This window comes from Emydura macquarii, unplaced genomic scaffold (assembly GCF_026122565.2).
Source record: "Emydura macquarii macquarii isolate MOO-44397 ecotype Brisbane River unplaced genomic scaffold, CSIRO-AGI_Emac_v2 contig_2636, whole genome shotgun sequence".
Taxonomy (NCBI): Eukaryota; Metazoa; Chordata; order Testudines; family Chelidae; genus Emydura; species Emydura macquarii.
Window position 1 is genome coordinate 5,693,909 of NW_027132773.1, and position 27,596 is coordinate 5,721,504.

Consider the following 27,596-nt stretch of genomic DNA (forward strand, 5'->3'; position numbering starts at 1 on the left):
TCAGAGACCTGATCCTGTAGACCTTTCTTGCCGAGGTAAATACCCCCAGGGAGGTCTCCTTCCCAGAAGGCTAGAGTGGAGGGCATGATGCCCTGGGTTCTGGGGAAGGGGCCGTGGACCGGGAAGGACCAGGTCGAGATCCCAGGGAAGCCCTGGGTCACAGGCCTATAGATAGAGCCTCCCACCACCTTCAGGGACTGAACCGCCATCTGACGGGAGGACTGCAGTCTCCCTTCCAGTGGCTGATGGGCGGCTGATATGGCTGCTAGATAGGGCTTCAGGGAGGCCACAGTTGGTCCCTGGAGCTTTAGCTGCGGCAAGTATTTCCTGAATCACCTCCCCTGGTGAGAGGCCAGGTAGAGTATCTTGGGACTGCTCTGTCAGGCAACAGCTACTTCCACTTAACCCGGTACACAGCCTGCGCGGAGGGTTTCCTGCTACGCATTGATACACACTGGGCTTGTTCTGAGTGGCTCGCTCATCACCTCTCGGCCACCAATCTATCACCCCCAAGGTGTCAGGGATCCAGGTCTGGGCACCACAGGTGACTGTGATCCTGGGAGCTGGAATCGCGCTGGCTCGGAGGCTCCTGAGGCGGGTGATCTAGAAATCCAGCAGCATGTTGAACCCGTGCTGGTGTGGCCAGCCAGAACAACTGGGATGGCATCTGGTTAGCCCCTCCTACTTGAGCAGGACTGTATACAGGAGAGGAGGGTGGGAGAGCGAATATAAAGGTCTCTGATTGCTACAGAGGAATGGCGTTGGCGAGCGCCCCTGCCCCTTGACCATGGAGAGAGCAGCACCATGGACACCTCGTGCTGCAGGCTGATACAGACTGATTCTCTTTGGGGAAACCCCCCTCCAGATGATCGTAGATGCCCTTAGTAGGTGCAGCGACCCCTCGTGGTGAGGAAGAGCGACGCTTTGACGCGGTCCACCTCGCCGTTCCTCACCCCTGGGAGGTGATCACCATCAGGTCCCTTCATAAGGCTGATGAATGGGGTCCCCCCGCCTGTCGGTGTAGTACATGGTCGCTACACTGACAGCACCTGTACCTCCCTGCTTTCGATAAAGCAGGGGGACCTTCCAAAAGCCCTGCAAACGTTTCGCGCGTCTTCTCATTGGCGTGCCGACGCCTGTCCTTCCTTGGCAGACGCCTTGTAAGCCAAGGTGAGCGCTGATACAGCACTGTACTCTTTGCTCGAGGTGGCCGCTATCAGGGTAACTGAAGGAGCCTGTTCCTTGAACGGAATGCCCCTTCACACATCCCGAGGAGTCGTTCACCAGACTCAGGAGGCTACGACTTGCTGCTGTCCGGTTATTATTTATTTATTTATTTATTTGGGCTGGGGAGGAGAAGGGAGGGGAGGAGAGGGGATCGTAGCCCCTCGGTGTATGAGCTGCCTGCTCGGACTGTATCCCGGGGTCATGACTGAAGTGGCCTAAGCGTCAGGCTACCTATCCATAGGCGCAGGCCACCCTGTGCCCTATCCGCTGTCTGCAACCTTTGGCTGTTGTCATAGGGCGTTTGTGCATGTGGCCCATCCTGAGGAAGTCTGTCCCACAGCAGGGCTGGGACAAGAAGGTCTGCACCTGAGTTAACGTGGGCTTTGTGTGTTTACCAGCAGGATCCTGCCAGTCGCAAGAGACGCCTGACCGGCTCACCCTGTTCCAGGCTTGGGAACTGGGCCTGTCTGGGCAGACCAAGCCCCATCAAGACGCAGCTACCCCTGCCGTCAGCCAAGTAACAGACCGCGGGATAAGCCGTAAAGCGTTAGAGGGAGTCATCCTTACGAAGTGGAGGAACCTTTGAGGACGTGCGTCCCTGATATCCAGGGTGGCATACGGGGCTCCTGTTCCCACTACTGGAGCTGGGGGGACCATGCGAGACTTGAGCCCCTTGTTTGGTATTTGTGGGATGCCATAAGTCTGTCACCATCCTCAAATCCCCATTTTTTTGGTTTTTTTCTTTTGCGGGGACGAGGAAGTACCTCGAGTAGGACCTCTTCCGCCATCACCTGTGGGACCTCTCCCGTTGCTCCTGGATGAGGCGGCCTCGATCTCTTGGATATGGAATTGCCACTGAGAGGGAGGAAGGGGAATGCGTCGAGGGCTGGGGGGGAGGAGAGGGCCAGGGGCCCTAGCTCGCCAAGCTATCTCAGGGCCCCAGTGGACCAAAGGCCTTCTGGCTCACCCAAGCCTAAAGGAGGGTATAGGCTAGGGCACTGCCCTTACGTTCACCAGCAGAAGGGCCTTCCTGATTGCCCCATAGCTGAGAGGACCTTTACTGGGGGCCGAAGGAGCCAGTCAAGGTGGATGGTATCTCGTAGATCCCCTAACTCTGTCCCCTTGCCCGTAGGTTGTGAGATGGCCGTGGCTGGCACCTCTGCTGCTGCTGTCCCTGGAGATCTGCCTGACACCTGATGGTCTGTGGTGCGTAGCGGCCCAAGAAACAGAGCATGGTCTAGGAGTCCCTGAGACTATGCCGCTCCGCCTCTATGTGAACAAAGAGAAGGCTGACCCATCCACGGAAGAGTCTCCGACGGGCTGCTGGACCTTTTCGGGACAGCCTGGGATTGCAGCCACTAACCATCGGGCATGGTGGAGGGAATGGCTCTGCCCACCGAATAGGCAGCCACTGAGGGCGGAATGAGCGCTGCTCTAGCTCCCACGGTACCCTGCACTGCAATGGCCTACAGGCTCAGCATCTGCTACTGGGCAGAGCCTCAGCAAAGTGGCTCCCTGAGTCCCCCAAGCAGTTCATCTTCCACCCGCTGGCAGTGCTATTGAATAAAGTTTTCCCAAACAAGTCTGGCTTGCTGTCGCCATTGTTGTCTGGAGTAGAGCCTGTCTGCCCCGTCTATCCCTGTGGCTGGCAGCAACCACCACCAGGGACCCAGGGCGGGGTGGTGAACAGTATTTGAACTCTCTGGCTGGGCGTAATACCTTCCACGGCTCATTTAGGCATTGGGATACGGAGGAGGGGGTTTTGCCACAAGACCCCACTATGTTGGGCGCTCCTCTGTAGGCCAGGGCGGCTACCACTCCGTGGAGCCCCGTGGTGGCATATTAAAGGTTGTCTGATGCCCCTTTTGCTCCTTCTTCTCCAACACCCAGGTGGAGGCCACTTCCTGAGCAGTTTCCTGGTTTGCCCTAGAAAAAAACAGGGCTCGGGAGCATGCTTCATCTGGCAGGGAGGATGGAGGGGGGGCTGCAGGATGCAGCCCCTCTTCCCGCCGACAGGCGGTCCCCACAGAAGTCGCTACCCGTGGCGCTGAGCCATTGTCCGAGGGCGCGTAGTGTCCTTGTACTTGAGGCACTGACTGCATCCCTGAGGGGTTGACGGACCATGGTCCTGTCCCACCTTGGGAAACCGCTTGGGCCCCCATACAGCCACTGGGGTGACCACTGCCTTTGAGGCCATCTGCCTGGGGTTCTGGCACCTTCGTTGATGGTTGCTCCCCAGGTATTGCATCCCCAAAAGGATACTGAAGCACTGTTGACAGACCACTCCTGGGGCTTCCCAAAGCCTCTTACTGTGCGGTACCGTCGCTTCGGAGAGCAACCCCTCGGCGATGACCACCTCGACTAACAGGTTCATCGTGGGTGCCATGGCCGGAGCAGGCGTACAGACCACATTCCGGCGAGCTGGGGTGACCCGAGGATTATCCCTGCACCAAGGACTTTTTCCACTCTGCATGTGTCTTGACGCTGAATCAAGCTCCAGTGACCAGCTCTGCCCGGACTCAGTGCAGGGCGAACTCCTTGATTCTGTCTCCGGCCACAGAGTTTGGTGCAACCTTGGAACGGGAGCGAAACCTTGGTGCTGAGGTTGTCTCCGGCATCCGGGCTTTGCCTCAGTGGGGGAGATCGAACTCCTCACTGCCGAGCCTGTCTCCGGTTGCTGGGTTCTGCACCGCCCAATGAACTCCTTGGTGCCAAGTCTGTCTCCAGCATCTGGGTTCGGCTCCTCGGTACCGAGACTGTCTCCGGTGACCGGAATCAGCGCCACGTACTTGCTGGCAACTCTTTGGTGCCAGAGCAGTGGGATGGACCTCACCCGGTGCCAGGGGGTCGAGACTGGTGTCGGGCGGGTGACTTTGCTCTCCTCCTCAATGCAAGTCAGTCTGGCGACTGTGACCTGGGATGACTTCTAGGGGAGAATTCCTGCTCTACCCTTCGAAACCGGTCTGCAGGAGATCTTCCGCCCCGTACCGGGGATCTCCTGAGCCATTCAGGGGGTCCCAACGCGGGCTTCCCCTTAACGCCAGCCCCTTCTCTCTCACGGAGGTATGGGCAGCAACAGCGTATGCAAGGCCAACACGGCTCTTGCCACCCTTCGGCCACCAAAGCGACGGTGTCGGTAGGCGCCGAGGAGCTCCCCCACTCCTCGAGTCAGGAGAGGCTCCCTGGTTAGAGATGCTGGCTCCAGCAGCGGGTCTCTGTGATCCGACCTTGGTGCGGATTGGTGCTCCACCCCGCCTGCTCTGATGGTGTGGGGGAGTCCAAGTGCTTCTGTCTCTACAGTACTGAGTCGGGTCGGTGCCAACAGTGCTCCCTGCACCAGCAGCACGCTGGATACCGCAGCAAAGCGGTTGGCTCGGAGCTGGCTTGGGGCTCCGTGAGCCGGGCTTTCAGGTGGATTTTCCGGAGGTCTGAAAGCCTTACAATCCGTTCTCTTACTTACAAAGAGCCCCCCCCCGCTTTAGGCAGTGGGGGTCAGTTAGCGGGAAAGCTTTCCCACCAGAGCGCACGGCTTGAAGCCATGACACTGGAGCATACCTGCTACTGGTAAGAAACTAAGCTAGACTATCGTCAAGTGTCTGACTACCACTACAGCAGTTACTAATCTAACTAACTAATCAACACAAAAAATCCTAGTTTTAAGGTTTAAACACAGGGAATAAAGCACTTGCAATAGAAGCGCAGGCAGTTCCAGTAACCTCCTCGGGTGGAAAGAAGGGACTGAGGGGGTGTAGGGCTAGCAGCACCTCATATACCGCGGCATGTGCGCTGGGTTCCAGGGGGCACAAGAGCCAGCCCTACGGGATCTGCTACGGGATCTGCTAAGGGGAAAAATTTTCTGGTAGCCGGGCACGGAGGCATGCACACACCTATAGTGTAATGGACATGAGCAATCACTCAAAGAAGAACTTTTATACCTTGAGGTATGTGCGTATATCTGATGTCAGAAGAATGCCCCAAAAATCTCACAGCATGAAATTAAGTTTTCCCACTTCCTGCATCTCTGAAAGAGAAATGTTCTCAGGGCCCTGAACAGTGATACTGCTCAAATCTACCAGACTAAGAAATTTTGTGATCTGGGGAAGATAAGAAAAAAGAAAAAAACCACCCCACCTCCAGCCCAACATACCTACCCATTTTTGTTTGATCACCATCACACCTTCTTGCTTTTTCACCATATCCCTCGAATTCCCTCCCCAGAGAGAAGGAACTATACGTTTGTCTGGAATTCATTTATATTCTTTATGTCAGTAGACTTTCCAAGTAACAGATTCCATATGCTTGTTACCCTTTATGTGAAACAGCTCTGCTCAACTCCTCCATTTGCTCCTAGTTTCCAAAGTTTTAGATTATGCCCCATGATACGCACTCACCAATCCCTCTTCTCTTTTTCTATTAACTCCTCATCTCCTTCCAGAATAAAATGTTTTAAAAATACCGCACAATTTTGTATGAATTCCACTACTTTCAAGAAGCAAGCATTGTTATAAAGGCATTAAGACACAACTTGGCAGGCTAACACCAATTGTTGCAGACACTTGGCATGCAGCCTTGTGCTCAATCTCAGAACTAAGGTGTTTATTAACAGACCAATAAAATGACCTGTTTTAATAGTGTATTTGTTTAGCTTTTAGTAAGAAAAATGCTATTTTTTTGGTCTATTATTTAAAACTTGTGGAACTATAGCTTACGTGCCTAAATTGTTCAATCTGAAAAAAGGGTTGAAACTGGGACGTGTTTGCTCCTCCAGTCCAACTCCTCCCACCAACACAAGACAAAAAAAACTCACAATTAAAGAATCACATTTTCAAAAGCTTCTCAAAGTGCTGAGACCTACATTTATTCTCCATGCAAGAGAAATAGGTGCGTACAGGATTTTTTGGGAGGAGCAGCTGGATGTACACAGAATATATGCACATGGGAATAGGTGGAATAGTAGGTGCAGAGACTGTATTTATTGAAATGATTGGAAAAACTGAATGGATTACAATACTATAGCCAAACCTTTCCCTTCTGTCTCCCTGCCCTCAAAAAAAAAACCCTCAACATTTGTTAAACATGTGTTCTTCACCACTATATTACCAATTTCGTAAAACACCTTTTGAGAACATAGAAATGTGTTTGTGGGAGATGGTCCTGGCCGACTCCTCTGAAGATGCTGAAAACAATCTACAACACTGATTCTAGCTAACAATCTTGGTCCTTTCAATACACTGGTTCAGGAACATCTGCCAAAAATTTTCACATGGAACACCCCAGGGCTCCCACCATCCCTCTCCCAGCAGGATCACTCTTTTGGGCATACACCACACTCTTGAAGCTTTCACAGAGAGAGTCCAGTGGGCAGAGGAGAGGGAACACGGGCTACTGGAAGTGGAGTGAGGCTGGGCAGAGCCCAGAGGGAGAGGGAGAGCCCCTGCTGCAGGAGCTGGCCCCATAGCAACAGCAAGGAGCTGTAGGTGCTGGCCACTCCACTGCCCACTCAGGTTTGGTCCTGCAGCCCTCTGTCCAAACCTGAGCAGCATTGCCACCCTTCTGCAACCAAGTTGCAATGGCCACTCAGTTTTGGAGCTGCCAACCCCAAACCTGACATGAGGGAGGGGCCTTGGGGCCAAACCTGAGTGGGCAGTGAAGTAGCCAGCACTGCTCCTCCTCATCGCTGCCATTTGGAGGGTCCATCAGTGATGATTTGGTGCCCAAGCCAATGGTATGCACTATACGGGTGCCAGCACACTGGCTCACTATTGTTTTCCACTTCTTTAGAGAAAAATTAGGTCAAGAAATGCATTAAGACGTAAGACCAGGTATGCCTTCTTTGAGAGCGCGACCATGGAAAAATTACACATGGTATTTACACTTTTGAAAAGTATCCAAAGCATCAGAGCCTTGTTGGACCCCCATATCAGCTACAACACTGGCCTATCCTAATGGTTATAATCAGCGCTACACAACAAGTATACACTTCGCACAGTTTACCGCTTTGACTGAGGTAAGAAAAAAATTATGAAGCAAGTTAAATACAAAGGGAGAATACCATTAATAATTACAACATTTAAAAGACTCTTCCATCCCTTCCTTTTCCTTAAGTCTACAGTTACTAGTGGTTTGTCTTCTATTATGAGCAAACAGAAAGGGAAAAAAAAATCTGTCACTATGAGTCACTTTACCCGCTTCAGGTCCACCAACATTATTTTTTTGTGACACATGCCACATCTTGATTTTGTACTGCACATGGAGCCAGAAATTGAGACACAATGAATATAGAGAAGGCAACAGCTTGAACTAGCATTCATCATTTCTTTTTCAGTATTTGACTTATGTTGAGAGGAACTGTAAAATCTATTTAGAAGTGTGTGTGGGCAATTCAGATAGTAAATTATCACATTTTTTTAAAGAGCAAAGTGAAGCCAAATTACTCACCTCCTCCATCCCTAACACTCTACAAGGAAAAAAGGAAGGTAAGTTGTCCAAGATTACATACTGTTACAAGTGATTCTCTGCTTCAACACTAAATTGGAGTTTGGAAGACAATTCCTATACAGTCAAGAAAAACCCTCAGAACGAGTGCACTGATTTAGAGAGTGACAAAAACCTACTATAAGCTTCTTATTTTGAGACAATCTAATTTCAGATATTTAGAACCAGAACTTTTTAGTTAAGCCACAACACAGCCTCCTGATACTACAGGTGAATTATTCAGTCCTGTAACTGCACCCAGTTTGTCACTGAGGCCCAGATCCAGTACCATTAAAGCCAATGGGAGCTTTGCCATGGAGTTAAATGAGTATAGGATCAAGCCCCTACCTCTCAGTTTTACAAGTTCACACAGGTACTTAGGTTTCAGGGGTATTTTAAAAAAAAAAAAAAAAAAAAAAAAGTGTCTGCAATTTATTACTTGAACTGCAGGTGTAAAACTGCATCTGCAATACTGAAGGCCCCTTTTCCAAAATATATTTAGATTTTTGCTTATTATTCAGTGGCTTGGGGTTTAAAGTGGCAATTAGAGCCACCATCTATATTTTGTTTATAATTCACTACGATCAGTTCAATGGATTTTATTTATTTATTTTTTTAAACAGAGGGAGATTTTTTTCAGTTGATGTGCTAGTCAGCTACTCACAAAGTCTACTGAATGAAAAGATCACATTGTAGTGAATATAACATTAGACAGAAAAATTAGAAATATGACACATAGCATTATATCGCTCAAAATTTAGATAATCCCATCAAGTGTAACAAACACAAATATTTAATTGTTAACATTGCAGAAAGCAGCTGACTGGCACCTCCTTATCAAAAGAAGCCTAGCTGTTCTCTACATCTAATTTATAAGCCAAGTTTTTACTGTTTATCTATTAAGGGGTGTAACAGGGTGCTGTAAATAAATGCACTGGTGACTGCAAACCAAAGGGTCTTTGAGTCCTTTGTTGGCTGGAGGGGAACTGAAGCAGAGGAGCTGCGGCAGAGGAACCTCTTACAAGGGGTATTTTTGCTTTGACTGCTGATAATGTATCTGCTCCACTGACAGGTTAGTTTGAAATTAGGGTGCTATCTTAATTTTTCTTCTTGGAACAACATTTTAATAAAAATCTCCTCCTTTAGATACAGGAAACTGAAGACTGTTTACAGTATACAAATATACAAACAAGAATTACATCATTAATCACTGCTTACTAACCTGCATGAGTTCATTGCTGTCAATCAGATTGTCTTCCAGCATCTCCTGGGTTAGTTTGCCCATGGTACTGTAGAATTCATCTGCAGTTTCACAACATTCAATCTGCCTGCATCAAACACAAATTTTTCTGTGATCTAAAGTAATTATACATTTCAAAGTGAATTATATTCTCTGCAGGGTAATCATACAGAATGTCGCCTATATTACTGACTTAAATTCTTGGGTTTATGGCAAAGAAAAACACCATTATAAAATTCAGCAGACCACCAGAAGTCTTATATAGTAAGGGAGATGAATGTGCACAGTTCACTGTACTGAGAGAGAAAGCCACTCTCACTCTGTGTTAGTAGACAGCAGGAATTCAAATATGGATAAACATATGTGAAACCCATGATGAGTTAGGAATGGCTGCCATAGTCTAGTAGCAGAGCAGGGAGAGAGGGAGGGTGTTTTGGTAGGGAGAGTATCTTTGAAAATTCAGTTTGAACCTTGTGGATAGTATGGAGTGGAAAAGAAAAATTGGCAGTGCACTAATCTGCCTGTCACTAGTGTTATGCAGTCTATACAAAAAGTTGCTAAATGTTACAGCTGTGAAGGCAATGAGGATTATATTTTTAATTTTAAAAGTTCCACAGAACTGCACTTTGTTGGCCCGCCAGTGCATACTGTACAGAAAGTTTTACTTTTTAACTGTAGCAGATGAGTGAGGCCTGTGACTAGACCCAAGTGTTACTGTCATTACAAAAGTAGAGGCTAAAGGTGCCAGGGAGCAGATTTTCAGGTTCATTTAGTATATGCAGTCAGGAGCAAATCACCTTTAGCAGGGAAAGCCTCCTTCAGGGACAGCAGCTCTCCCAAACATTATAGACCTGTTGTGTAAATGGGAGATGTATCTTCCTGTGAGAAAGAAATTATGTGCAAAGAAAGATGGAAATCTACTTAACAGAGAGATTTGAAGAGAAAAGAAAATTAATATGTGGACTGAAGTCACTAAGACAATATCAGAGAAATAGTTACAAATGAATGTTTTCTGAAGTGACTAGTGATTTTGGGTACCCAACCTGAGACATCTTGAAAGGGCCTAATTTTCTGAAGGTACGTGCACAGCACTTTCTGAAACTCAGGCCCTTTTTATGGTGTCTCAAGATGGACACCCAAAATCACTAGTCACTTCCGAAAATCTTAGTCACTGTTTCTACCAAGTCTACTTTATTTTTATGTCAGGTGTAAAAGTAAAAAGCCAATTCCTGAAAGATATATGCCCACTCAGTTTGCAAGGACACTGTTATTATTAATCACTGATAGTAAACAGGACCAGACTGGAAGTGCAAGCAGCTTAAGCATTATGTTTTCAGCAGCCCAGAAAACATTAGGTTGTAGGGGGATGAGAGAAGTAGGGAAAATAAAACCTAAATAAAATTCCTGAAATATCTTTCCAAATGAGGCTTTAATTTAGCATGTCATTTATTGTAATGTAATGCACTTCATATATATAAAATATAATATATAGACATGTGTACTATAAATATAACATATTGACAATCAGCTTTCTATTTTTTAAAATTTAACTCACAATATCGCCTTAGCTGTTGTTACACCTTTCACTTTTCTTCACTTCACTTTCCTATCATTGATCATGGTATGTTTTTTCCTGTGTTGTTTTTAATTTCCACTCTTTGCTCCTCTCTCCCTTCACCCCATAATCTCTCTTGCTTTCCCTACATTATGTTCTCTACTACTGTCCCTACATTTCTGACTTCCCTTCCTTCTCCCAGCAAGATCGCATTCATTCTTCTCTTTTTTAATATGATCACTCACTCTTCCACCCACTCTAATCTCCTCCCACCCACTCACCCACCTCCCTGGTGGTAGGGTGTAGTCTAACAGCAAAAATTTCAGTGACATTTAAAAAAAAAAAAAAAATGTGACTAAAAGTTCCATCTTGCAGCTTTACTTAGACAGGGCAGGAAAACAGCCTCATGTTTCTTGCACAATTCTCATACTATCTCCAAACTTATTTCTAGAGATATGAAATTTTTCACTTTTCTACTAGTTCCTGAGAATGTAAAATTACTCTTAGAATCTAAAGTGCCAGCCAGTGGAAGTGTGAGATAGACATAGGGATGCTATTGGCTATTATTTCTCTTCTCCTTGAAAATTTAACAGGTTGGATGCCAAACATCCCCTCTCTGAAAGAGAGAAAAAGAGGACCTTGCTTTCCTTCCATCCCAACCAGGAGAACTGCAGGTAAAAGGAAATGTTTATTTCCATGGAACATCAAGAGAGGTAGAAAACAAGAGTTTACACTAGTTAAAAACATCCTTTATTATTGCACTGGATCCAATGAAGTAAGATTTCTGCCAAATCATAGAAAAAAAAGGACATGAACCTTGTAATGTGCTGTGTAAGTGCAAAGGGAAGACCAGGCCAGATTGCTACTTTACATACATATGGCCAGGAGGTGGATATGATTCTAGTCAAATGCACTTTAATGCACTGGAGGCAGAATTTGATTATTCCAACAAGAAAAGCTTTCATATATCCTTCTTTAGACCTCCTTAAAAGAAAAATAACTAATCTTACTCCCTCCAGTTTTCCTGAGATAACATTTGATTGATCTTCAGACAACTAAAATCGATTAGGGATGGTGAGATGAGGGCCAAAAAGGGGCAATAAAACACTGACTGAGATGATTATTAATACATAGTAATTAAGAATAAAAACTAACCAAGTTTCTTTGCACTCATATTGCATCTTCCATTCAGAGATATCAATATGCTTTGCTAACATTAATTTAACTTCACAGTAACCTTCTGAGACAAGTAAATACTGTTATCCCCATTTTACAGATTAGGAATTTACAAGTCAGAAAGACTTGTCCAAGACTTTACAAGAATTATAACCCAGGTTCTCTTGACTCCCGGTCCTGTGGATTAACCATTGGGCAGCCCATCTTTCCTGGATATATTAGAGGTAAGTACATTCTAAAACAAGAAATCTTGCAGCTACTTCAACTGAGAAAAACTGATAGGATGGATCTTTACCTGGAGCAGTCATAATTCAAAGAACCCTTCTGGCTCATGTAATTGCTATGAGGAAAGAGAATGAATAAAAGATAGTGTAATTAAACTTTACGTCAGAGATTTGAAAGAGGATTTCTCTGCTTCCAAGTCAAGATCCAAGTTCCATTTTGGTACCGGTTTGCTGGCTTGAAGCCTAAGCCTGGTACCTGATTTGAAAAAATGAGCAGGTGCAGAATAAAGACTGCATTTCTTCTTTGGAGACAAGAAAAATACCTGAACAGAGAGAGAGTAGCCCAAGAACTATGCAAAGAGGACTTCTAGAGTAGTTTTTGTAGAGTTGATTAAGGGTTTACAGTTCTTTTAGTTTAGCTGTAACAATGAAAAACCAAACAAAAAAACACAATCAAAGAGGACTTTACAAATCCCCTTACAAGTTGGCTATAGACTTTCCTGGATTTCTAAAGAAAATAGAAGCACTCATTAAATTTCAACCTTATAAGGCTTGTCTCCATAGACAGCGCTATAACAGCACAGCTTCACCACAGCAGCACTTTAGTGATGATGCTCTTAGGCTGATGTAGTTAATCCTGTCGATGTAGTTAATCCACCTCCCCGAAAGCTCTCCTGTCAACATAGCGCTGCCTACATGGGGAGTTAGGTCAGTCTAACTATGTCGCTCAGAAGTGTGGATTTTTGACACTGCTGAGTGACACAGCTATATGGAGATAAGTCTGTAGTATAGACCTGGCCTGAGTCTCCATGCCACTAATTTAAATCAGTTGACACTGAGGTGCACAAGGATGGTACTGTTTGAGAAGAATAGTGTCAATTAGAAGGGTTCCAAGCCTGCAGAAAGCAACTTCCATTGGTCTGTAGAATCAAAGTCTCCTGGACCAGCATGGAACAGTTAGTATCTTTCCAGAAACTCTTGACAGAGGTGGTGTGGTGGGGTGTCCACCCCACACAAGCTTGAAACGGGTTAATGAGGGCCAGAAGAGGCCAATTAACCTTATATATGCTGCACTGGAGGGAAATTGGAGCTTGATAAGCACTGACTGCAGATGAAGCCCAGCGGAGAAAGAACTGGGATAGGAGTATAAAGCCAGGAAGTGAGAACAGGAAGAGGCTGCAGGGAGGAGCTCTGCAATCACTCCCTAGAAAGAAAGGAAATTGGCCAAGGACAAAGAGATCCCAGGGGGTCCTGCCCCGGACCAGGGAATTTGCCTAAAGACTGAGAGGGGGCAACACAGTCACAGGGAGCAGAGCTCCAGTCATAAAACTAGATTAGACAGGGTAGAAAGGAGCCCAGGGAAACAACAAGGTCTGAGACTGAACAGACCTAGGTTGCTAGTCAGAGGGTCCCTGGGCTAGAACACAGAATAGCAAGTGGGCCCGTGTTCCCTACCAGCCACTGGCAAAGTGGCAGAGGACCTGGAGTTGGAACAGAAGACTGCCTGAGACAGCATAAAGACAGCTTGCCCTGTGGGACTTTGTTACTTCAGAAGGTGGGACTCTATATTGATTTGGCTAGAGGACCGAGTCACGAAGAGGGAGCAGTCCGAGGCATGAAGAGAGATGGGGCCACAGCAAGAGCAATGGGCAAAAGCTAGTTCCTAGACCCAGCCACAAGGAGGTACACTTGTGGTGAGTGGAAATCCCATTACAGGAGTGAAGAGAGGAACGGACTACACAGAGACAGCTTCTCCATGAAAATGGTGATTAGAACTCACCTACCTTCCAGGCTTTTTCCTCTCTACAATTTAGAGCAGAACAGAAGTTGCATGTTGTAGCTTGAGGCAAAAGGGATCTAACTTGAGAAAGTACCCATCTGGATAACATGTTATTGAACTTCTGCTGATCCAGCTCCAATTTGTCAGGTGACAGACTTCCTGCTGAGCCAGTCTGTCTAGCAATTATTCACTGAGAATATATCCCACTTTGAATGTCATCCTTTTGATCTCTAACAACAAGATGTTTTCTGCCTCCTGGCTCAGCAAAGAACTCCAGGTGTCTTATTTGTTTACATAGGTGTTGTAGGAGAGTTGCTTCTGATATGAAGGAGAATCTTTACTGCTTTGACCTTCACAATTTTAATCTTTCCACTGTTGTACAGGGAGGAAGTAATCAATTATGGCGTGGTATTCCCTGAATTACAACAAATTAGTCTTTCCAGATCATCTGTGACTTCCAGCAGCCACTGAAAACATTACAGCCTGACTCCTATAGAGGAGAATGATTGTCCAGAATGATTAAAGAAGGAAAACCTGAGTCACCTACTGTGGGTGTCTAAGTTTGGGAGTTGTCATAAGAATTGGGAGCTGCTACATCTAACTGAAATGTCAGGACACTTTGAAAGGAAGACTGATCAGTGCAAAAGAATAAAGACTGTGTGTTCATACAATGTATATAACTACACCTTCATTACATGAGTGTGATATTACATTAATAGCTGCTTAAGTTTTCAAATACCTGATTCTGACAGTTTTATATGTAACATTGGTCTGTCTATGTACAAGATCAGAAGCCAGAAAAGCAGCACTCCATTTCTTCCAAAAAAAGCACCTCAGTGAGCTCCTGAAGACTTCAATGCAAGAGGCTGACTTTACCCCACTTTTAATCACATATATTTCTTTTGCTGTTAATACTACTAGCAAATGAAAAAATCTCAAAGAGAGAGACACAGTTATAGTTTAGGGGATTAAATACAAGACTGGAAACCTGATTAGGCTCTTGGGGAAAAATCATTTCACTTACTTCAGTTTCTCAATCTATAAAATGGGGATAAGACATCTCCTGCCTATCTTAAAGTGTTGTTGTGAGGATTAACCAATTCTTCTTATAATAACTACAACCATGAGCTAACTACATAAGTATACTTCTGGTGGGAAGCATCAATGTTGGCAATCCATGACAGAGCTTTGGGCAGAAGTCCTACGCATTCACAAATTAATTCATTTTAGACAAAAGCAGAACAAAATGATTCTGTGCATTATCTCAAAAGAAATTCATTTGTGAAGGATTATTTCAAACTAGATTGCAGAGGTGGGCTAAAACTGTCAAAGATAACACCAAAAATAGAATAGGGACTATCGTATACTGAGAATGGTAATCTATTAAAAATCGTCATACAGATAAAACCTACCTCATGTGAAGGGAAAAAAATTTCTCCTCTTCAGGGTAAAACTGCATGTGTTTTATCCTCCTCCCTTGTTAGTGACACTAAGGTTTCTTGCCTCCCTTCCTCCTCTAACCCTTCATCTGTTCCAGTCAACCCATTCACCCCTCCCTCCCGCCTCATAATATTCCTTTCCCCACTCTCCATACCATCCTTTTCTCCTTAACCTCTCGCTCTCATCAAGTTCCTTCCCCTCATAACACGTGTGTGATAGTTGAAGAAGGAGATGTTTTTTCTTAGAATGGGGGAGACTAACACCCCATCTCTTTTCCACTCCTTCACCTCTAGATTCATTGAATGTGCTATCTACAATCATTGCTTCAAGTTCCTCTCCTCCAACTCCATCCCTGATCCCTTACAATCTAATTTCCTCTCTCTACATGCTACTGAAACTGAAATAAAAATCACTAACAATCCCTTCTCAGCCAAATCTCAGAACCTCACCTTCTTTCACCTCTTGGCTGTTTTTCACATGGTTACTCAGAATCTCCTTGAAATTTGTCATTTGGCTTCTGTGACTCTATCCTTTTCTGATTCTCCTCTTACATCTCTGGTCACTTTACTATCTATTTCTATGGAAATCTTACAGAATTCTGTCCTTAGCCCACTCCTCTTCTCCTTCTACACCTCTTCTTTAGGCAACCTCATTTTCTCAAACAGCTTCTACTACCACATCTGTGCTGATGACTCTCAAATCTGCCTTTTAACTACCTGATTTTCAGTCCTGCATTGCAGCCTGCCACTCTGACATCTCTTCCTGGCTGGCAATTGAAACTTAATATCCAGGCCATGCCAAAATATTGCTATTTGTTCCTCCGTCTCTCTGTCTACCCAATGAGAACTCATCCAAGTCCTCATCACCTCCCGCCTCAACAAACTGCATTGCCTCCTTGGGCCTTCATGACACCCACTTCATTTTCCTTATATCCGTTCAAAATGTTGCCGTTCATATCATTTTATCAGTCCATCATTCTGACTACATCACTTCTGTCTTTGAGTCCTTCGCTGGTTCCTCCTCCAGCAAATTATATACGAGCTTCTGGTCCTTACCTGTAAGGCCTTTCACAACATACCTCCTCCTTGCTTATTAGCGCTTCTGTCTTATCCTTCCAATCCTTCCTACTCCTACTTAGCCAGCAACTCTTGCCCATTTGGCTGCTTCTCTCTCAAGCACCACTGAGCTTTGTTCCATGCTGCCCCTTATGTTTGGAATACCCTCCCCAATCTAGTCCGTAAGACCCCATCCTCTCTTTCAAGTCCATCATCATGACCTACTTCTATCATGTTGCCAGCTAACAATGGCTACAAAGATGTCCTGTATGATTTCTGATGTTTATCTTATTTATTTGGCCTATGTAAATGATGTTCATATTAAGGTTTCCCTCAATCTCCTGCTGCCATTTTTTCTAATTGTTTGTTATTTCCACTTTGTAAGTCTCGTCTTATTTAGATTGTATGGTAAACTCTTCACACCAGAGAACTTCCTTTATTCTGTGTTTGTATAATACCTAGCAAGATGGGGCTCTGATTCCGACTGAGGGCTCTAGAATTCCAGGTGAAGTGCGAGATCTGTGCACAGAGACCCTATGGGATTAGGCCTATTGTTTGTAGTTAACATAATGCAAAAATAATAATAATGCTATGTCTAGTTTACTCTGAATGCAAACAGCTCAATTCATGAACAAAGCCTGAGTAAGTAGAGGTCTTAGCTAACCAGTCACCAAAAAAAAAAAAAAAAAAGTGGGAGAAATATTTTTCAGATTAAACATGCAATATATAAAACCAAATATCCGGTAAAAGCATCTGCCTGTGGTGCTGAAGTTTTAAGTGGTACTTGATTTTGCAAATTTAGAAAACCTCTGGGGATATTGCTGCATACAAACTGTGTCAATATTTTTCATAATTGAATTTTATACTCAAGGGAAAGGTTTGTTGCTAGGAAGGTCGGTGTTGCTGGGTGTCAGAGAAAAAGACTGGATACAGCTGCTGAATCCAAGAGAGAGTTTTCCCGCTGACTCTAGTAGATGCTTGCCCTGTTCCTGCTCACATTTCCCAATGAAGTCAGTGACAAAATTCTCATTGACTCCAAAGGGTCGTGGCCCTCTGTTCGGAATGTAAATATTGACAGTGACAAAAGCAATCATTCCAAAAAATCATTCCAAGTATCCTTTTTAAAAAACCCTAGATTTGTATTCAATGCCTGTCCCTTACCAAATGAGACAGCTTGCATGTTGCAGATTTCTCAGCACCTACACATTATCCTTAATAAAATCTCGGTTAAAAATGTTCTTTGAAGCAATTGCTTCCACAGATAGTTTCCAGAAATCTTGTCTGTTAACACCATTCACACAGTTACATTGTGCAGAGGAACAGATTGAGACTGTATTGAGCAGAGCATTAGGGTAACTATATATTAACAACATTTGTTTCTTCCTAGAAATAAGCACAAATTTTAACAGTGAGGGTAATTAGCCACTGGAACAATTTACCAAGGATTGTGATGGATTCTCTATAACTGGACATTTTTAAATCAAGATTGGATGTTTTTTCTAAAAATATGCTGTAATTCAAAGAAGAATTAATTCAGGGAAGTCCTATGGCCTGTGAATCAAATGTTTCTTTCATCAGGTGCAGACAAGGAGCATATTGATTTCCCATTGATTTCACCAACAATTCTACATACAGAAGGCTTACAGGATCAGGCCCAACATTTTAACATAGACATTATACATGACATGTAATTAACTATAGAAATTGATAGGGTGAAGAACAATAACGTCATCCACTCTTCTTTCTGCCATTGCCAGATGGTTCCTTACAATGCTATATTGCCACTTCATACATCTATGTTAAAAATAATAGTTTCCTGCAATGCCATGTCTTCTTTATATTTGGAATTTGTATTTCAGAAAAATATCATTTATTAAAACCATATACGTTGCATGCATTGCACAGAAAGAAAGAAAAATCACTTACTCTCCTAACTTTGCCCAAATAGCCAGTGCTACTCTCAGTATAACTTCAGAACCTTCAAAGAATACTGAATCCCAGATCTTTAACACTGTATGATTAGGAAGGCATGTAGCAAAGAGGGTCAGGAACCACTGCATTGTGAAGACATTTGTAAGTGGGGGTTCATAGCCTCCTAAAATGGAAAAAATAATATAGCAAGTCACTCACAGTGCATAATTCTACAAAATTACTGTATAATGTGTGAACTGATGCAGTGCTGCATTCTGAAGACTGACAATAAGTCCAGTGCCTCTTGGTGTTGCTCAGAGTTTTCCCAGTCTGGGGCTGTCCCATAAGATTCTGAATAACAGCAGTGAAAAGTGACATGGCGAGCCATTCTGTTGCAGCTTAGGAAAACTGAGCAGAAGAGGTGCTGGAGATGTCTGGAAGGTAGCGTTGCTTAGTTAATATTCACTTCATATTTGGAAGGGGTTATTTTTTAACCCTGCAATCATCACAGCTAGCTTTTTTTTTTTTTTTTTTTTTTAAATTAAAGCTTAAATTCTGCAGAAGTTAATGACAAGTGCCCAAGAAAATCTCCTACTTGCTCTATGGGGAGTGGTTCTTTTAAGAACTGTCTATTGTATTAAAATCCTAATGTCCCGTCTTAGCACACACAGCTGTAATGTATTTGATTTTCCTTTTGGTTGGTTAGCAATTTCATGAAGGATTTAATCCTTCAGTTTGGAATTCTAAAGTTTCACTTTCTTGTGCTTGGAGCATGTTTCATGAATTCTGCTGGTGTGGACTGATACATAAGAGGTCAGTGATGCTCCACATCATCCTCAAAAATACTTGATCACCAAGCCAGCAAACATGAACTTTAAAGGCTTTTTGTTTATCGGTTTTTATACTACTCAAGCAGCCTATCAAAAGACTATCTCATAAAAGACTCATTCTTTACAGGAACCTTCATAATCTTCAGGTTTGGAACTCAAGGTCCATTTGATTGTAGAACAACAAAAACTAGGTCTTAAGAAAAAAAAGTTATGAGGAGTGTTGCCTTGGAGCTCAGAGTACAGAGATGTTTTCAGATAACAAAGATCAGCTCTCAGTTTCAAGGACATTTTGCACCCACATGTTACCAGGCATCTAACCAGAAAAATAACAACCAGCCATCATGACCCACTGCCATGGAATCAGTCTTCCCACAGAATAACATAATTCAAATATAGATTCCACCAAGAAACTGAAGAAGACATTGAAGGCCATTCAATTAGGCAGATAACTCTGCACCGTGCTATGTTGTATTGTCACCCACATAATTTATGGCTGTGTCAACCCAATTCTGTTCACAGCTACTTATGGGGCTAAAGTATCTCCTCATTTGCTTCATTTGAGAGAGTTGTAGGTTTAAGATACGGTCACCAGTGTAAGAACTATCTCCTGTCACGTTAACTATGTCAGTCAATTAGTAAAAGGTCAACTGTATCCTTAGATAATTTTTAAAAAATCTACTGTTCTCAAAGCTACAATATATACATATTTAAATCAATGTGTTTTTAAAACTGATGCTCAATGAAACAAACAAGAACAATAATTCAGCACCATTTTTGTTGAACCCACCTCTACTTTCCCTGTTTGCAGATCTCTGAAGCGTATCCAAGTGCTGGGATAGTTCAGGAAGTTTCATTCTCAAAAGATCTCGGAAAACAGCCATATCCACAGACAATGCACGAAGATTATTGACAAAATAGCTATCAGGCAGTACTTTATCAATTAGGTAAATCATGATCTGTAAGAATATTAGAAAAATATCAGTCAATCATTTAAAATTGATATGGAGAGAACAAATGATCTTCAAAGAATAGCAAAAACTTACTTTAAAATATAAACTATACTAAAATGTTCTATTCCACTGAGCTATAGCTTAGATACCATTGCAAGATGTGTGCCTTAGCTGTCTGGTGTTTAATTCAATATTTTAAAATGAAAGGCAACATCACTTTAATCATCTGTAGACATTCCAGATGCAGAGCACATGCAGGACTGGGTCCTAAGTGTTTCACAGCAGCTTGCACTGCTAATGGAGGAGTCTGAATAACTTCAAAAAATAACAGGATGTAAAAGACTGAAATCAGTCTAATGGAAGCCACACCACACAATAATGTAAGTATTATTCTGTTAATCAAATACAATTTTTATATTTCTATTATTATATGTGCTCGTAAGATGTTCTGAATTATTTAGGAAATTCTTATATCCATTAAATCTGTGCTGTTTAAAAGTCACAAATGGAAGACTTGCTATCCAGTCAGCATCTAAATTACTGGCAACATATGTGATACTGCTTTTTAGAAAGCACTCTTCATGCATTTTAGCTGGTGTGATCTGTTATTGTACATTGCATTATATCTTGTCATTTATACAAGGTAATAAGTTGAGCAATATAACAATGCACAGCTCAAAAATGTTTTAATTATAAAAAGAAGGCAAGTATATTGACAACAATTCACCAACTGAATACAGTGAAATATTTAGGAATTGTAAAATGAGACAAATGATTGCTAAAATCTCAATAGAAATTGCTATATGCAAGTATTTAAAGGACTCATATCACCACCTTTCCTTGCAACATACTTACAAGAAGTTTTTGCACTGAATGACTGTCTTCCCCTGCCTGTGACTTTTCAAGCATTTATTAGAAATTTTTTCATTTCTATAGATTTCTTAGAATTAGAAGATAAAAGTGTTATATGCAAATAAGCATGACTCATTTATTTTGCAGCAATGAACTATTTTTGTCTACATTATTCTCAGAACTACCTCTACTCTTTCTTCGCAATATAATAAAGAATCCTATATTTCTCAAGATACATTTATCAGTCTCTTCTGTTAGCATTAGGACTTTTTCACCCCTTGTGAAAAAAATTGTGCCTTATTTCTTTATCCTGTTCCCAAACCTTTGGAACAAAGTAATCTAATCTAGAGCTGTAATAAATATCCTTGCAGTTCTGCTAATTTCTTATCACTTCAATTGTAAAACACTATATTTAACAAAGCCCATGCACTATGGGTTCTATTTCCTTTTTCATAATGGATATTATTTCAAATACTCTGGACATGAAATAGAGAGCAAAAAAGAAAACAAAGCTTTTTATAAGATTTAAATATTCAGTTCTGCCTACTTCATGGACATCTAAAGTGTTCAGGAGAGGAATTTTTTAAAATAGTGATGTACTTTATTAGTGTACAATAGATCCTGTGGTATATTTTGAAGCAATTGTGATATTTCTCACTGGTGTTTGATTTTGTAATTTCTTCCCCATGCCAATTTGTTGTTTAATGTTTTTATAAAATCTCTTTCATATTTTTTTTAAACTAGAGGAATCACATGTGTTTGATTTGTGTTGGACTTTGCCTCCGAAAGCTATAATTCTGCCCACAGTTTCTAAGACAAATATATATAATAATATCTAGAGCAAGATAAACATTTCAGTATCTCTGAAAGTCATGATCTTTTTTTAACAATTCAACCCCTATGGTAAACTCCTCATTTACATGAACAAGCTATACTTTAGGAAGCTCATGCATAACACCGGCAAATCTTGGGCCTCGTGCTTTGTCGCAAGCCAGGCCTCCATTCAGTGGCCAGGATTTAATGGCATTCTGGAAATCTAGCAGCAGCAGCTTTAAATTAAAATGGAAGGGCTCAAAAAAATTAAACATGAAAATGAATAATGCACTCAGTACTGCAGCCCCCAGGCCATTTATTATGATATTAAATTTCACTTACTTCACACTGGTCTCACACTTTGTTTCAAAATGCTGCAGATTTTTGGACTGACAACACACAAATGCATCACAGAAGTTATCAAGAAAAGCTGAAGGATTTGGCTGCTTGGAAAAGGGCAGTTGGAACTTTGGGGGCAGTGTGGGATTGGATGAAATTCTGGCTCCACTGAAGTCAATGGGAATTTTGACATTTACTGCCAATTTTAGGCCTGGTCTACACTTACCTTAAAATTTGGCGGCAGTCGACGGGAGTTACGCAAGCTACACAGAGTAGCTTATGTAATTCCCATCGACTTCTTAACTTCCGTTGTGTGCGGAGTCTTCACTGTGCTGCGCCACTTGAGGGGGTGTTTTTAACAAGTTGACTTCCGGATTGATTGAGCGGGTCTTCACTGACTGCTCAATCGATCCAGATAGATTGATCTGACAGTGGCAAATTTGCTACCATCAGTTAAAATGTACCCTTAGCCAGGATTTTACCCATTATCTGGATATTTTTGTGAGAATGGTCATCAGAGAAATGTTAACAGGGATGGCATTTAAACTGCCATCTTTGAGTTCAAAAAGAGTAATGACCCACTGATATGGATCAATTCTCTGTGAGCTGTTGTTTCAGGCTGTCTGCAAACTTATGCGCTGTTTCCACTATGCTCACTTTTAAAGGTAATCCTCACTATCACAAGGGCTAGAAACACAGCATGAAGTTTTACTCACTTTCAAGGCATCCCCTTCATTGCCTTCCATTACTTCTAAGATGAGTGCAGCTAATATATTAAAGCCTTGGCAATATCCAACTGATTTGTTCCATCTAGCATAAGCTAGCAGAACTCGTTTCAACACAACTCGGTCCTGCTCTGCCTCCTGGCCACAGTAAGAACTGCAGCCAGTTCGGTGAAGATCCTAAAACAGGAAAGATATTTGAGATAGTCTCCTATTCCACTCCCCACTTCATGTCTCCCATATCCTGCCAAATGTGCACACACACAAAATTATGTTCCCTCTGTTTGAAGAGTTTACTTTTTATTTTAAAATGTTTAGCTTATTGAAGAAATGACGTAGTTTTAGCAAAGGGCTTGAATCCAGGAAAGCCGGTTGGTCCTGATTTAAGCAGGGCATTGGACTAGATGGCCTCCTGAAGTCCCTTCCAACCCTAATCTTCTATGATTCTATGAAATCCCTGAGTTCTAGAAGGAGCTGAGCCACCAGCTCACTTGATCTCCTTGTTCCCAGTCAACAGAGCAGGAAAATTGGGCATAAAGAAGACCACTCTGTAAACCAGATGGTGCATCTGAAACTGTCCTAGAAAAATAAATTACCAAAGAGAGGTTGGTATCAGACTGAAATATCAATAAGATTATAAGCTATCTTCAAAGAGATAAAACATAAATAGCTGCAAAATTATTTTTAAAATGTTCTCAGTTGTAAAGTGCTGTTTACTTCTGAAAAACTATAAAATCCTGAAAAAAATGTTAAAAGAAAGTTGTTCCCATATCTTAACCAGAAGCCCAAAAGAGAAATATTACATATCTCCTGTTTTCAAACACTTCTGTGCCTGGGGAAAGAATTACAATGTGAATTTTAGTCAATGGAATATTGTGATTTGTTGTTGTAAAATATGGAACATTCTACTAGCGTGGATGGCTGTAGGCAACTAACATTAACATTAGCAGCTGCAATTTCAAGTTCAATTCTAGAGCTGAATATAAATTTAATCTGTTATACATACTATTTTCTAAAGACATTTTTTTAAATACTGTGCTTGAGCAACCTACTGGTGTTCTAGATATCAACAGTGCATTCTTTGTAACTGCACTTTGTGTTAGCAAATGAATAAAGACAACACTATTTTGACATGCAAAGAGAAAATAGGAATTATTTGCATCAGATTGCAAAAATATTGCCAGACTCTTGATTTTTTTATGCCAGCAAGAAACACATTGTTCTGGAGGCTGTAACTCCTTTGTGAATGAAAGGTAAAAACGTGTACAGTACTTTTAATTTTTAATTAGCTATTGTACAGGCAATATCTATAATTTAGAGTTACCAAGTCTGGGTAGTGTTTTTCAAGCAATTATTCAGAAACAGAAGCATCATCACTTAGGTGTACTGGTGCTAAAGCAAAGATGGAACTTAGAAGATATTCTTTTCATGAAATGATCAATGTAAAACAGACTAAGCTGCAAGACACTAGAGCTATGTAAAACATAATTTGAATTATGCTATTCTTTTCCCAAAATTGGCTCTTAATTTAAAATGAAATGACAAAAATAACTGAAACACACACAGAGTGAAGGGTATTTCATTACTATAGGCTAAATGACAATATGGTCAATTTATTACATTACAACACGCTTGGGTACCAGCAAATATTTTTTTGTAGAATACAAAGTCCACCAAAAAACTAGACCATTATTAATTCAGCAAGTGTGATCCTCAAGCAAGCAAACATCACTTTACACATCACAATACTATATCACCTCTAGGAAGTACAGAAGGTTTCTTCACAAACACAACTAAAATCTCTGGGGTGTAAACGTCACATAACTGGAAATACAGTGTACAATTAAGAGAATGTAGAAAAATGCAATTTACTGAAGGAAAAGATGGGTTACTCTATGACAGCTGGTCCTCTCCCACTCCCCCCAAGTGGGAGAGAGGACTCAACTGCCTCCCTGGCACCATTCCCCTCAGGCCTCTTCACAGAGATATGAACTGGGGAAGGACTGGAGACTGGGTGGACCAGAGAGGCTGTCTCTCAGCCAGTTTCACAGACTTTGGGTAAATATATTATCCAGCCCCAGGCCATACTGTCTTTCCCACGTGCTATCCTAATTGCTGCCAAAGCAGCACAGGACCAGAGGCAGGACACCTCTAAGGGACTGAGTTGTAAAGGTGCAGGAATTCTGCCCAAGACATGTCTGGAGATCTCAAGGTTTTGGGGCAGGTAATGTTACTCCTGAGGGAATTCTGCGCTAAACAATTAAAAATTCTGCACCCAAAAAAAAAAGGTTCTGCACACAATATTTTAAAATTTTGCAAATTTTATTTGTCAATAAATGTTATTTGTCAATAAATTTGTCAATAAATTCTGCATGGCAGTGGGGCGCACAGGTCACTGGCTGCATGAAGGTGGGAGATCACCCTGCAGGCCCCTGTCCGGGACAAGAACTCAGTGGTTAGGCTGCACCCAACCCTGACACAAGGGCTGGGCCTGCCGCTCCATGCCAGGTACACCACGTGTGGGCAGGCAGGCTCAACCCAGGAGGATCCATGTGTGGAGGGGCTTAGTGTGGGGCAATCCACTGTGGGGTGAGAAAGTTGTGTGTGGGACAATATGGGTGCAGGTGGTTCAATGGGGGTACTGTGTGCAGGAGGAAGTGGTTGCACAGGGGCTTGTTGGGGGGTTCTGGAAGCTGGGCAATGAGACTCTGCAGGGGGTCAGGCTCACTGCCAGCTGCCCAAAACGACACACGCACTGTGCTGGGGAGGGGTGTATGACTGCTGTTGTGGTTTCCCTTTGCTTCCCCATCAGAAAGTCATTTTTCTGCAGGGAAGCAAAGAAATCTGTGGGGGACAGGAATTCTGCATGCACACAATGGTACAGAATTCCCCTAGACATAGTGATGTGATCATTTCTGCTAGATGGAGGAAGCAGCAAATGGGCCCTCCAATTTGGACTATATATGACAACCTCCACAAAGAGATCCCCATAGAGAGTTGGCCCCTTGGGAGGAAATCTGTGTGTTGGGAGGGGACAAACTGAGCAGTACAAATCAGATAGCATTCCTGATCAAAGCAAGATGTGCCTTTCATTAACCTCTCTCTCCAATATGTCTCTTTGAAAAACAGACACACTGAAGGTGGAAATCAGGCAAAAAGAATTTTCTACCAATAGCAACAGCACTTAAACAAATTATTTTCATGAATTTCAACCAAATTAATATGCAAGAATGCCCAGAGGAACAATAATACCTGGCTAATAGACCAAGGATAAGTAACTTTCAGGTCTGCAGTAGCAGAAAATTAAACAAATTCAACACCTCCCAAAAAACCCCAATTATTTATTTTCCAGAGGGGAAAAATAATTTAAGTGCACAAATATATCAGCCGAAATGTCAATTACCTTTACAATCTGAATACCCATGGAGTCGTCATCAGGATTACTTCTGTCATTGAAAGTGAAGCGCATAGTTTTATCCCAGTCAATTGCAATACTATGTAAGTAGTGATCTGCTAGGGTCAGCCAAACCTAAAGATATATACAACATGATAATAAACCACATTATTCCATTCCTATTTTAAAATAAGAGCAGTTTATACATACTGGTATGTAATTCTATGAATCTCACCAGTTCTAGCCAGATGTGATTTTCCTTTGGACTCAAATGCAGAAGAAGAACAAGAAGAATATAAGTCTTTTGTTTTAAAACTACTTTTATATAATAAATGTGATACCCCAGCTTTCTAAAATGCAAATAGAGGGCCCAGTCCTGAAGTTATTACTCAGGTAGAATTCCTACTGACTTCTAGGGGAGCTTTGTGTAAATAAAAACCAAGGCTCCAGTCATTTCCTGCAGATCCTCCATGTGAATGTCTTCCATGCATGAGAAGAACTGGCGGTGCTAGTTATCTTCACAGAATTATCCCCACAGACATAGGGGTCAGGAATCCAAATGTAAGGGAGAGTCTGATCTGCAAGACATGCAGAGGTAGGACCAGGTGTACTCCTCACATCATCCCTTCCACCACTTGTAATCAACAGGGAATCTATTGAAAAGATAACACAGCCCCAGATTGCCCATTCCACAAACTTCACGATGGAATGATCTGCTGGAAACCTTGCAAGAGAAACCTTGTAGAATTTCTCTCCCCGCTAGCTCTCTTCGGGGAGTTGGGGTGTGTGTGTGTGTGTGTTTCTGTTGTTGTTGTTTAATACAAAGGAGCAGGTGATCTGGCCCAGAGTAGGAACTTCAGAGTTGAACCCAAAGAATTATTCAGTTATACTAAGCTACTGTGACAAGATGGCTTCATGAACTGTTGGCATCCAGATGTATTAAAACATTAGCCTGGTTTCAAGCATAGAGACCACATATATATATAGCATGCTCTGAGACACATCTGTGACTCTAGACCAGTATACAGCCTATGAAGTCAGGCAGAAAATATTGGATTCTGTAAAGAAATGCTGGACTTTAAACAAAGATACAAGGAACCTTAGAGATAGAGATATTGTGGGGAATGTTATTTTCTCTAAATGATAACTGGACGGCCTGTCTTTAAAAGGGAGATTTCTACATCCACACTGGGTAAATAAAAACAGTGCTTAAAATGGTGATACACATCAGAATAGCCCACAGGTACTATGCAGTTTCAGAGCCTATTTGCTGAATAATTTTTGAACTCCCATTCTGAACAGACATTTTGTCAGATATTAACAGGCTGAGACACCAATTTAGTGAAGAACATTGGTGTATAATTTTACCCATATTCAAGGCAGGGTGGTAAGCCACAATATAGTAATGGTTAATAATGACAAAGAATTGCTTTGCAGGAAGGTGGAAGAAATGGTGAAAGGGAAGGAGGGGCTGATCTACATATTTTAAGTGAGAAAAGTGATTTCCACACTTACCATAGTAATAAACACTTAACTATTCAAATACAGTAGGGATTTAAATCCAGCTTGCTGAAACCTCTTTTGCAGAGGAATATACTTTTGCTGCTGTTGCTG

General features: G+C 42.5%; 1 protein-coding gene across 5 annotated transcripts in view; it reads right to left on the reverse strand.

Annotated features, from left to right (window-relative positions):
- TBC1D30 (TBC1 domain family member 30) overlaps positions 1–27,596 on the reverse strand; it is a 91,624-nt gene that overhangs the window by 11,834 nt on the left and 52,194 nt on the right. For 4 of the 5 annotated variants that reach the window (XM_067564094.1, XM_067564095.1, XM_067564098.1 and 1 more), the window contains 5 exons: positions 25,992–26,117; positions 22,583–22,768; positions 19,700–19,868; positions 18,098–18,266; positions 8,924–9,029 (listed from right to left, as the gene is read on the reverse strand). In XM_067564094.1, coding sequence (XP_067420195.1) covers positions 8,924–9,029; positions 18,098–18,266; positions 19,700–19,868; positions 22,583–22,768; positions 25,992–26,117 — 756 coding nt within the window. The remainder of the gene's footprint in view (positions 1–8,923; positions 9,030–18,097; positions 18,267–19,699; positions 19,869–22,582; positions 22,769–25,991; positions 26,118–27,596) is intronic. The other variant, XM_067564096.1, reaches the window with a different exon arrangement.